At 43.5% G+C, this 13,111-nt stretch overlaps 1 protein-coding gene across 2 annotated transcripts in view; it reads left to right on the top strand.

Annotated features, from left to right (window-relative positions):
- The first annotated feature begins 1,947 nt into the window (after positions 1 to 1,947).
- Positions 1,948 to 13,111, top strand: part of C6H14orf132 (chromosome 6 C14orf132 homolog) — a 35,608-nt gene continuing 24,444 nt past the window's right edge. The window contains exon 1 of one of the 2 annotated variants that reach the window (XM_077180659.1): positions 1,948 to 2,230. In XM_077180659.1, coding sequence (XP_077036774.1) covers positions 2,201 to 2,230 — 30 coding nt within the window. In that variant the 5' untranslated portion in view covers positions 1,948 to 2,200. The remainder of the gene's footprint in view (positions 2,231 to 13,111) is intronic. The other variant, XM_077180658.1, reaches the window with a different exon arrangement.

Below are 13,111 nucleotides of genomic sequence, written 5' to 3' on the forward strand. Positions count from 1 at the left end.
ACAGCAATAAATCAGAGGAAAATCAAAAGTGAAAACTGAACAGTAATTTTTTTTCCTTTGTCAGGCTTAAGAAATATGAATTAGTGTTAATTTCTTAAACTTGTTGAACATCACAATAAAATATTTGGAAACCTGACTGGCAGATCTTAGAAATCTTCCTTGAGCACTTTCATGGAAAGGCCAAAATACCATAAGACTGGTAAAAGAAAAAGACAAAGAGCAGTTCTCAGATGGCAAGTTGTTGTTCCAAAGAAAATAATTTCTTCCTCATGTCCCTGTTTGACAAAACCTTAGAGAATGGTCAGTGGAATAAATCTGTGCATTGCCTGGTAGGGAATAGAACATTAGACACTTTAAAGAAGAGATTGGGTAAAAAGAAACACCCTGTTTGTAGGGTCACTGGTTGCATTTTAAGCAGATTCATGAACTAGATATGTCCTGAGGTTCTTTCCAGCTCTGTTGTTCTACAATTCTCATCCTCTATAGAATTAAATGAGTGTAGAAGTCAGTGTGATTTTGAAACTTTAACTATGTTTTTATTCTCATGAACTATTTTATTATTCTCTGTTGCTGCAGATGCTGTGACTGACCAGGCCATGTTTGCTATGAGGAGATGTTTACCCAGCACATTTAAAATTTATCTGGATGATGAAAGATTAATACTGTTTTGAAGTTAATTTATGGCTTCTGACACACACATCAATATCCTTTCAAAACTTTGGAGAGACTTTACAAAGAGACAATTCCATTATTTACGCAACTGAATTAAAAAATCTTAAAATTACATTGCCTCTTTGGGATTTTACTTGTTTACTTAATGGGCCTCTTGACATAAAAGCATTTTTGGCAGACACATTAATAGTCACTGAAGTAAAGGACTGATTTAAAACAGCTGATTTTCTTTCCATCACCTCCTGCTGCAGCAGTGCAACAGTAGGCAAAATAGCATGGAGCTCACAGCACACATGGTGAAACATGGTCTATTTTTTCCTCCAGGCTTTAAAATCCCAGCGCAAAGCTGATTTTCCATGTACTTCTGATGGTGGCGTACACTTGTATTCTCACCAGCCCTTGTTCAGACCTTGGCAACATGCTGAAGTAGTAAAACCATGGTCAAAGATTTCAGTCTAGGAGATGAAACTAACATGTACATGTCAAAAGGTTAAAAAAAAAAACTCCACGCAAAAAAGCTTTTAATGCATTAGGATGCACATTTTTATTTGCCTACTTTTTGTGTTGGTGTCAAAGGTTTTTTGGAAACAACCTGTGAAGGAATATACTAAATTTTTCATGCTAAAAGTGATAACAGTATCTGTGAGGAACACGGGGAAAGCATAAGAAAAGGGACAAAATATGTTTATTGCGTACTGCTGAATAGTAAATTCTGGGAACAAGGAGGAGAGAAGCTGAATATAAAGTTTCAACAGCTCAGCCATGAAAAGGCGTAACATTGAGCCGTCGGGAGCTCTTGTCAGCCGTGATGTGAGAGGGACCCGACTATTTTAAAACCAGGCTGATGGATCGGCAAACTGGGCAGGATTAGCGGGATGGATTGGCAGCGTGGCCGCCAGGTGCGCATCCCCAGAGGCGCGAGTGATGCAGAGGAGCTGCCCACGCTGCCAGAGCCGAGCCGAGCCGCATCTGCCCCTCGCCGCTTTGTCCCCCCTCGCTTCGCTCCCCAGCACTGCCCCGCCATGGGCCCCCCGGCCGTGCCCGCGCCCCCAGGCTCGGGCTGCGCAGCCGTTCCGCGTAGGCAAACAGCCCCAGGGGCCGAGGGGCTCCTGCCGGCCCGGGCTGGCCCCGCCGCGGGGCTCCGGGGCCGCCGCGGGCGCTGCCGGCCGTGAGGGGAGCGGGGCCGAGCGGGGCCGCCCCACAGGTGCCGCCGGGCGGAGCCGCCCCGGCCTCCCCCCGCCGCGGGGGCGGGCCCGGCCCAGCCCAGCGCGGGGGCCGGGTCGCCGCCGCCCCCGCCCCCTGCCGAGCCAGCCGCGCCGGGCCGGGCCGTGCCGGGCCGTGCCGGGAGCCGCCGGAGCTGGAACTGGTACCGGTGTCGGCTCCGCTGCCGCGGCCGCGCCCGCCGCTGCTGGGGGAGGCGGTGCCCGCGCCGCGCCCCCGCGCCCCGCCCGCCCCCGGCAGCAGCAGCAGCGGCAGCGGCAGCCTCAGCACCTCCGCCAGCTCCGCCAGCAGCTCCAGCAGCAGCACCATGGACCTCTCCTTCATGGCCGCGCAGGTGGTGCGCGGCGGTGGCACGGGACGGGACGGGACGGGAGCCGGGCGGGGGCGGCGGGCGCGCATCCCCTCCTCTGCTTTCCGCTCCGGTCCCCTCTACTCCAAAGTTGCGGCGGCGCGGGTGTAAACCTGAGCAGCCCCGTGCCTTGGGGAAGGGGCGAGGAGGAGGGAAAAAAGGGAGAAAATGAGGCGGCTTAGCGCTGCTGAGGAGAAGTTGGCGGCGCAGCTCGGGGCGCAGCACCTGTTAGCGGCCGGCGGCGGGCCCAGCCCGGCTGCCGCTCCCCGCCCGCCTCCGGGGCGCTGCCAGCGGGCTGGGCGAGGCGAGGAATCATCTCTCCATCCTCCCAGACCGGCTGTAAATGGAAATCGGAGATGCGATTTTTCGGTTCTTTTTTTCCCCGTTCCGTACTGCGACTGTATGTGCAGCTGTGGTTTTGGGTTTTTTTAAGTGGTTGTCTAGGTATACAGAATTCAGCTTGGCGTGCATAGAAATACTCCTCTGTTCGCATGAACAAATTTTTTAAATTGCAGCTTAGTTCTGATTCCAGGTCGAGGCATGATTGTGGGTGTTGGTGTTCAATGTACTCATGCTTGATATGCACAGAAGTGTGTACTGGCTATAAGCCACCCAAAGCCAAAAATCATCATGGTGAATCCAGGTGAATTGGGTTTTTAACAGAAAGTGCTGTGCTTGAGACAAAGCCACACTCACTGACCATCCATTACCTTTTCCAGGATACATTCTTCTATTCATGTGGCTACCTAAGTGTAATTGGCCTTTTTCAAGAATAATTTGGCTCCAGGTTTGTGATTTTGCCAAAAAGCACCACCCGCCATTGAGAGGGGGAGTAGGGGTCAGGAAAGCCTTTCTGCGCTGTTGCTGCCTGAGTGCTGACTTCAGCTGGAGGTGTTTGTTAGAAGCCAAATCTAATCCCTGAGCTGTTGTTCTGTTTCATTAATGCAATGGCTGTTTTGTCTTGTTCTCTTCCTAAAGTCCACCTCTGAGAGGGTGTCAGGCTCTGCCTTTCTGAAGTTGGCTGTCCAAGCATCTCTTCCCTTTGGATGTGTTTCTAAGAATTTTTTTTAAGGAAAACCACAGTAGGGAGGAAGGCATAATTTCCTGGTAACTGGAGTATTCCAAAGAAATTTTGCAGGTGTCAGATCATTTTCCTATGGTCCTTCTCAGCATAGTCAGTGAGCTCCCTGTGTCCATCTTTTGTTCCCTAAGCACTGAGCTGAAGGGGAATGCCCCCATAGCACAGAAGCAGAGGTGCAGCACACAGCAGCAGGTTTTTACCCATAATCAGAGTGGAGTGTGCCAAAGTGCTGCCCATTCTCTTTTTAATACTCTCCCTTATTCTTGTTGTCCCATATTCTACATAACTTCTGTGCTAATTCTGTGTGTTGGAAGAGTCACAATGCACTGTTGCTTTGCTTCTCTCAACAGTTCCCAGTGCAAATGTGTCTTAACACTTCCTAAGGTTATTAATGCAACAGTTTACAGTGAAACCTGCTTTTCTCCCTGATCCTTTGGGGTTAATTTGTTGTTTTCCTTTGTCACAAGAAGTGTGAATTGATAGTTTTTGTTTCAGTGTGAGGTGAAGGCAAGGCAAAACACCTCAGGAAGAAAGGCTGGAATACCTTGGAGCTGTGTGCCTCAAAGCCCTTTGGGTGGTGAGGATGGTGGAAGCAGTCAGGGCTGTCAGATCTCTCCCAGTGGGGCACAGGGCTCAGTGGATCTGCACAGCACAGGGCATATGGGGAATTCCTCCAGGGGGTATTTGTGTAATTATTAACCTATGATGAGCTGTAGGAGAGGATTTCCTGGGCTCCTTTTCTACTGAAGGAAATGAATCAAGTTCTTAGGTCACTGTGTACAGCAGAGGCTGCAGTTACCCCTGTTACTCCCCATCACAGGCCTCTTGTACCTTTCTGAACTGTCAGCCCTTTCCATTCCTGTCACCATGGTGACATTTAACCCTCAGTGTAACACTCCTTTAATTTAAATATTACTTTTCTTCAACTCTCTTTTCACTGCTATATCTTTTTGGGTTTTTTGTTTGAATCATTTCTGTAGCATCTCTGGTGGTGTAGTCCAGTGAGATATCTTCAATAACAAATGAGTGAGAACACAAGAGAATTATTGGCTTCTACTTCCTGCTCATAATCACCTTTAAAGATACTCTGCTAGTGCTCCCATTATCACCCACCTGCAGCAAGTATTACATTTTACCTGATGAATACCAGACATATTAATATTTTGTAGAAAAGTAGGTAATACCTAAACTGACATGCTTAAAGGCATACAAGCAATAGTTACTTCTCAAGTTTGTTTATTTTTACAGGATACTGAAGACTATTTATGTTCCTCTAAATTGCTTTCATGTTGTCACACCTTTGCACTGCTCATTTTGGACTCAAGTTGGCTTTGCTAGATGTCTTGTGAGACAGCATAAATGACCTGTATGTTAGAGCCCCTCTGATGTAAACACAGAAGCAGAGTGTGTGAAAGTTTGGTCACCACTGGCAGCCTCAGTGATTCTACAGTGTATTATGAACAGTTCAAATCTGACCTCCTCCTAAGTGCAGCTTGAGCAACCACTTGAGCACCTCAGCTCTCTTGTATTTATTAGCTGAGCCATGAAGAACAGCTTTCGACTGCACCTATAAAATCTGTTGTTTAAATGAGCCCTTTTGCATTAGCCCTTTCATCTCCAGTCAGTAGCTGATTGAGCAGGCTTGGGTGTCCTCTGTTCTGCTGGTGCTCTAATTGGCTTTGGTTTAAGGTCCCTTGTACTAATGAGCAGGACTCACACCTAGTCAAAGCCTATTATCAGCTGGTCACTGGGTTTCCATTTTAAATCTGTATTTTAGTTAAAGTAATGCTGTACATCTCAAGATGCTGTGCCAGAGATGTTCAGCCACTGCTAAGCTATATGACAGCCTCATTTCTGTGTTGTTCAGTGATTTGAGAGTGCTCTTGTAGTCTAGGTAACCTCAGAAATAGCCACTTCTCATAGGTAGAGACTTTTGCTTGCAGCATAAAAGCCTGGTTTGGGGAGGTGCTGAGTGCTGCATCCAGGCTAAGAGCACTCCCTGCTTTTGTCAGGGGTTAGGGGGTTGCTGCCAGATGCCCAGGGGTGAGCTGCCCCCCACCCTGCTTCTGACAGACCACAATTAATATTGATTTAACAGCCAGCTGGAGGAAAAAATGTTAATGGGAGCAGGGTTGAAATGTCTTCAACATGAAAAAAATAGAAGCTTTTAGTGGGAAAAAATGGGAAGACAGAGAAATAAAAAATGATGTCATGGTGTTCAGTATGATCCAAATTGATATGAGCTGGGCAGCACCTGCAGTTATAATGTTACTGATACGTTTTTCAAGATTTATGTTTGCAATTTAATTTTCCTGAAGTGTTTCCTGTATTTTCTGTTTCATATTGAAAATGAAGACTGGATTTCCTTAATTTGCAGTGTTTGGTTGGGTATGTCTCCCTACAGTAAAAATAAAATTTTAGTTGTCAGATAAATGGTCTTTTCTTCTTTTACATTTAGAAGAGGGAAAAGGTAGCAAGAGCCTTCGGAGTATGGCTATTTTGGTGGATTTTTTTTGAGTAAATCATGTATAGTTCATGATTCCCTATGTTCAAAACCTCTTTGTAAACAGGTTCTGAGGATTTGAAGTACAAGAAGTTGAATTCTTTGTGTATAGTTTAATAATTAAAAGTTGTATTTTTATAATCTTTCATTTCAATTAGAATAATAGGGGTTTGTTTTAAACATGAAAGGTGATACCATGCTTGAGGAGCTAGAGAAACAAATGAGCAAGTTTGGTACAGAAAGCAAAACCATTATAAAATAAAGATAATTTCATTGCTTTTGTGTTCTCTATTACTCTTCTAGGATTTCAGGTCTGGTCAGTGATCATTCAAGTCACTTGAAGCCTTTCATTGCATTGACAGTAATCCAGGTCACCTTTCCCCACAGTAGGGAGGAGGTCATTGCTGTGTCTTAAAGAAACCATATAGTTCCCTATTGGGAGAATAGCAATCCATGCTTCCACATGAAACATACATTATTAAGAGCTATATAACTTCTGAAAAGCCCTGGAATACACAAGATGAACTGAGTTCATGTAGGGTCAATAATATCATGCAAGTTATTTGTGAAAAAATATTATAATAGAAAATTCTACAAACTTTGATTTAAAATATCCTTTCATTTTGACTTATGGAATCACAACATCATTGTCATTATGTCACTTAAAGATTGGAAAGCACTTTTAAGATCTGTTTCAGCCATTAATGTAGCACTGCCAAGTCCACCACTAACCCATGTCCTTAACTGCCACATCTGCACATTGATTAACTACCTCCAGGGGTGGTGACTCAACCACTTCCCTGGGTAGCCTCTTCCAACACGCAGCAGCACTATGCATTAAGAAATGTTTCCTAATTTCCAATCTAAACCTCCCTTGTCCCACCCTGAGGCTGTTTTTAATTTGCCACGTCACTTGTTGCTTGGAGGAAGAGACCAACCTCCACCTGGCTACAATCTTCTTCCAAGTGGATGTAGAGAGCAATGAGGTTCCCCCAAGCCTCCTATTTCTTCAGGCTCCACATCCCCAGCTCCCTCAGCCACTCCTTATCAGATTTGTGCTCCAGACCCTTCACCAGCTTTATACTCACATTTTCCAGCTGACATGGACAGCCCATGTGCGTGCTGCAAGGCTGGTGTGTGCACAGAGGGTGTGCTTGGCATTCTTGGACACCCAGCTGCCTGAACAGAGCTGCTGCATTTCCAGAAATCCCAGACATAGGTCCAGTATTCATTAATTCCATTCTAATGAGATTTCTGGATGTTAGAGGATGCACAATTAGGATTTCCTGTACTCTGCTGTATCAGCAAAGAGGAACCAGGGTGTAGGACAATAACTGCATTTGTTTTCCCACTATTTCTTTATCTATTCTCCCTCTCAGGGGTCAAGAGGGATTCAAAGCTTTTATTAGCTGTGTGCTCTTTCTTTCAGCAAGGTAATCTGAATTAAAAAAGAGAGTTTAGATTTGTGGTTTGGGCAGGTTATTCCCACCAGCTCAAAACAGAATCCAGGCTGCTTGCTCAACGTGAGCTGCATGTGTCTGTGTGAGAATTCCCTGCTGCCAAGAAAGCTCCAGAGAAGGACAGACCTTTCATCCATGCTTGCACTTGGGGAGTCTGTCTTTGACAGTGCTAAATGGTGGCCATTTGGAAGCTTTGACATTACTGATGTATGCTTAGGACTGGTTTTTTTCTGTAAAAAGTGGGATCACCAAAAAGCAATCTCTTTGCCAAACCAATGGAGATTTGGGATTAAAAGATGCATAAACAACTCCGTGTCAAAAGCTGCCTTGATTGTAGTGTAAGATCCTTGTCAAAAGCTGCCTTGATTGTAGTCTAAGCCCTAAGACAAAACCTCTTTATCTAAATCATTAAACATTAATAATGTTAGCTAGGAGCTGTAGTCATTCTTTTATATAACCAGTTCAGTGTTCACTTATCTGCATAATAGGGCACTGACCATTACTCTACCAGCTCCACTTTCTTCCAAAGGTTAAAGTCATTTTCTCTGGCATTCTTTGATTCCTCCAGACTGTTTTGACTTATAACAAATAGAATCAAAGCAGGTGTGAGTTTAACTAAAGAGTTGCCAGATGCTTTGGTTCAATCTTAAGTCCTGATGTCTTGCTGTGGAATAGCACAGCCAGAGGGTCCAGCTGTATAATCCAGATGTTGCCAAAATCCTGGTTTGTGTGCAGAAATCAGTGCCCTCATCCAGGATGTTGCCAACAGTTGAGGTGAGAATAATTTTCTTTCTGCTGGCTGCTTGGCACAATTGCATTAGATTTTTATTAGTGTGGGGAACAAGAGGAATCCCTTCACTTTTCTTATCACTGCAGTAACACTGCAGACTACATTTCCAAGTCTTGTATAGTAGAAATTTCTGTTCCAGGAAAGCTTTTGAAAATTCATTGGAGATTTGGGCGTACTGTTTTTATAAAGTGTTGATACTGCACTTTGGAGGAGGCTGTTGTTCCAGGATTCTGCTTGTAATTGCTGTCAAAAGATGTTAAAAGCAGTGATTCCAATCCAGCAAAACACTTAAACATTTACTGCACTTGGAACACGTGTATGTTGTTCCAGTAACATCAGCAGGACTGTCCACTTGCTTAAAATGAGGCATCTTAAAGCCTGGCACCGATGGAGAGAGAATGCTTTGCTATTCATAGAAAAATATCCTAGGAGAGCAAGAGAAAACCTACTGTTGGTCATGTTATTAATTCAGGGAAGCCTGAGGCTAAGTGTTTTGGGAGTGACTGTGCTTTCATCAATTAATGGCATGATTAATTTCTCATAGGAGCTCTTACATGTTGGAAGAGGAGGATGTGGTAGGAGGTGGGTGGTGGGGAAGGGAAAGGAGGATGTGGCTCATGTGGCACACGTGTTTGTGCACCTTTGCACACCAAGGGTTAGAAGAAACTGGAAATAATTTGTGTTTCATGTGCTCATTAACTGTGTGACTAATTCTGTGACACAGTTAATATTTTTTGAAATAATTTACAGGGTTTTCAGCAGTCACATGCTAAAAACTTCACAAACAGAGCAGATGTCACATATTTCCATCTTTGTTGAATGTGGAAAGGAGGGTTGTAATATAATAGCAAATAGACATTCACATGTTTTACAGACATAAAGCATTTCACTACTCTTTATTGCAGCAGTAGCTGGTGTCCTGTTGTACACAAATAATAGCTAGACATGGCAGGTAAGGGGAATGAAGACTGAAGCAGCACTACGTTCATGCCAATTGCTTGGTGAGGTGCCTGTTTTTTCTTGAACAGTAAGAACCCAACCCTGTCCTACACTGAGCAATGATTCTCTTGGGAGACACAATGAGAATGGAGTTTCTGGGCAGCAGCTGAATAGCCCAGTTGGGTCTTCAGAATCCATAGGCTGGAAAATCTTAACTGGTTATAGATTGGGGTGGTGGTGGTGGTGTTATCTCGGTTTTCGCTAATTTTGGATGAATTTTTCCATTCATTGATGAGCTGCAAACATGAGGGTGGAAATCCTGGTTTAAGTTTTGTTGAAAATGGAATGGATACTGGCCATTAGGAATCTAGTTTCACCATCTTCCTAAGTTCATTCCCATAACAGACAAAAGCAAAAATCTCCAAATGATTCAAAGGGTTATATAGGATTAAGAAAAGCAGTGATCCTTTGGTGACCATACACCATCAAATTAAATCATTGATAAAATATTAGACCATTCAAATGGAGTGCAGTGATGTGGAAAGCAGAAAATTACAGCAGCAATCCAAGTAAATTCAGCAGTGACCAGCTCTTTTAGTTTGCTATGTCTCTCTGCTGGACTTTAGTTTCTTTGGAAGTGTTTTTGTTCATGAATTGCAATTTCTGCCTAAGCTAGTGAGATCTGTTGTAGTCCTCTGTCTGTTGTTTCAGCAGACATCTTGGTTTGATGAGTATAGTATCCTATGCAGAATTACTGTTAACCCTATCCTCTTCTCACAGGGATGATGATTTTTAGAGGTATCTTTTGAAAAACTGATGGCTCTCTTGTAAACATTTTTTTTCCAGCAGATACATGCTGAAGTATGAAAGAAAGATCCTTGAAAATGGATTGTAAACTGATGATAGTTGTGTGGCTTGATCGGTGGCTTGATCTACTTCTTGTGCTGGTTAACATGTCAGGATTGTTCCATTTCCATGGAATGGAAGCCTTTGGCAAACAGGATCCTGACATTTCATATGCAAGTTATGAGCACTTTGGAACAAAAAAAGGGGCAGAATGAAGTGTGTGAACTCCTTGATATCTTTTTTGAAGGTGCTGTGTGGTCAGGGTGTGCAGTCCTGTTGGCTCTGGTGCTGCAGGGAGGAAGGCCTGTCCTTACACTGGGCACTGAATAGGCACAGAAGACATGGCCAGCTGTGACACAAAGACCAGGAGTGCTGAGCACTTACTGACTGTGTTCTTTGCAGTGCTGGCAGGATTACAGGGAGCAGCAGGGTGAAAATCTCTCCCTGTGAGTACAACCATGAGCACACAGCAGCCAGAAGTGGAGCTGTGAGCGGTGCTCACTGCCTGCCTGTTCCCGCTGGCTCACACACACCCACACAGTGCTCTCAGTCTGTCTCACAGCACCAGGCTTTTGAAATGACACCTACTCTGACACTGAATCTTAAGTCTTAGCTGAATTCCACACTTCTGGTAGCTGCCAGAGCCCAAACCTGCCAAGCAGCAGCTAATTAGAAATCATTACTATTACGGTCACTTCAGAAAAGCTCAGCGCCTCTATGAAGCAAGCTGCTCGATGCAGGGCCATTTCTTTTTGTTTTACAAAGTGATTGTCTCTAGTGTGGAAATGTTTTAAAAAATAATAATATTAAAAGCTGTTAACCTCAGCTGGTTCTGTTTGTTATAATTTTGTTTGTAAGCTTTTCAAATATTACAAAAGGTGGAACACCCTATGAATGAGCCTGCATTACTAAAACAAAACCAAACTTCCACCGTGGCTTTTTTTTTTCCCTGCCAAAACAGCTGGAAGACAATTTGCAAAATGTGGGATGGTGTGCTGGGTTCTGTGACTGATATAAGAGACCAATACCAGAGTTGCTGCATGGAAAGGAAAAAGACAGCTGTGTCTCTTTGATGTGTAGAGGTTTTCAGGTGTATATTCAGAGAGAAAAAGTAACAATAGGACTGATGCAGAAACAAAAATATTAAAATTAAAAGTTTTAAAGGATTTCTGAGATGTCAGCTGAACCCAAGGACATGGAGCAGCTGATCTCTTTTAAATATCTAGACCCTAATTAAGTGTATGCCTGAAGTATGTAATTCTCTGAACTTCCCTTCTGCTTAAATGAAGTATATAATTAAATGTCTTGATCATCTGCAATAATTTCCAAAGCATTTTGAGGTGTTATAAAAGATCTTCTTTAAAAGTGAGCTCTACTTGAAATAGGTTGGGTTTCTCTTTTGGTCTTTCTACCTTACCCTCCTTGATGCACCACATAAGTTTTTATGGATCTTTCTCAGGGGTTTCCTCACAACTTTCCTCTTGTTTGCCTGTGTAGAATTTTCCTTCCAACTCAGGTATGCTCTCCTCTTCTTCCTTCATCTCTCATATCCTCCATCCTTACCTTCTATAAATTATTTCAGATGCTATAGTTGCACCAGGTCCAGTCCAAGTCCTACAGAAATCTGAGTTTACTTCTGGAAGATGGGGATGAGAGAGTAAACAATTCTCCTATTCAGGATCAAGAGATCCAAATGCATCAGAGGAGTAATTAAAATGCTGCAATCACTGAAACTGTAAGCAACAGGGCAGAAACTTTCCCAGCTGACTTACTAAAGACAGAAGCCTGTTAGTATGTCTTTACTGGGCTGCAGGTTAGTAAAAATTGATGGTACTTGATATGGAATCTAAATATCAGGAATGGAAATGTCACCTCCTTTGCTCTGTTCTATATTTTGATTGTTCTTCAGCTAGAGCAGAGTAATTTACAATCTCAGTCTGAAAAGTTCTGAATTCTCTTCTAGATGCTAAGCCCAGCATCAGTATCTTGTGCAAAAGATACTGAAAATTCATTCACAAACACTCTTCTCTCTTTGCCTGTGCTATGATATCTTTCCCCTCACTGACCTAGAGGTCACCTTAATTAAATATGTGGCTATTAGCATAAAGGCATGCCAAATGGTTATTCTGTGATAGGATCCAGGCTGTGACATGGTTCATTCTGAGCAGTCTGACTGAGCATGTGGTGAAACCGTGCAGATGAGCAAGGCGGTGAAATTTGTTGTCAGGGTGGCAGATGTTTTATTCTCCTGGTGTGTTCTCTGGCATTTCTCAAGGACATGAAACAGAAGCAGAAGAAATTGAATTGCTGTGCTTGCTCTCTCCCATGTTCTCCAAGGTAGTTTTGCAACTCATTTCTCCTGTAATCTTATCAAGTGTGAGAAGAGACATGCACCTCCTGACTTCTCTTACAACTGTCCTTTACACTTTCACAGGTAACCTTCTTTACCCAGCCAGCTGTAGTTTTCAGCATGGGTGGTTTTCATGGTGCATATCTTGCTTATCACTTTAGTGTACATAATACCCTTAACAGCACTTTAAAGATTGGCATTTGGATGACTAAATAAACATTGCTGCCTCTAAAACATTTGAATCCCAACCTCTGCTCTGCACGGTGCATGTCTGGAGAAGGAGGGCATGGAGAAGGCAGAGGACACTGTGCTGATGTAAGCTGCAGTCTGGGCTGCCATAATAACAATCCCTTTCTGTGCCTTAAAGCCTTCAGGTGCCAGCATATGCCATGGGTCATGCTGACAAATGAAGGGAACGGGAGCAAGCAAAGGTAGGTTTGGCCAAACTCTGCTGTCTTCCTTGAGGACACAACATTTGAACTGGTGTAGAAGATGCTGGCCAGCTCCCAGAAGCCAGCTCATTGTTTCTGTAACCGTTGGCTTTGGAAATAGCAAAGTCAACTGTTACTAAAAATCTTGAAACTCAGTTCTAGAAAACAATAAATAGGAGAGTCTCTTCTGTAATGACAGTTGGTCTTATTTTGCCACCTGATCTTTGCTGTTAGAAAACTAATCACATAGTCTTACACTCTAGCCTTGCCTAATCAAGGATATAAGTTCATTAATGCAAACAGATTCAAGAATTTCTTGGTGTTAGATTTTTTAATTATTAAAAAATTCAATACCTTGTATTCCCCATGGATTATGATGGTAATTCAACTGGACTCCACCACATCCATGGTATCTTTTTGTACAGAAATATGTAACATTTAGGGTATGGGTGCATCTTCATACTTAGTC

The sequence above is a fragment of the Agelaius phoeniceus genome, chromosome 6, assembly GCF_051311805.1.
Source record: "Agelaius phoeniceus isolate bAgePho1 chromosome 6, bAgePho1.hap1, whole genome shotgun sequence".
NCBI lineage: Eukaryota > Metazoa > Chordata > Aves > Passeriformes > Icteridae > Agelaius > Agelaius phoeniceus.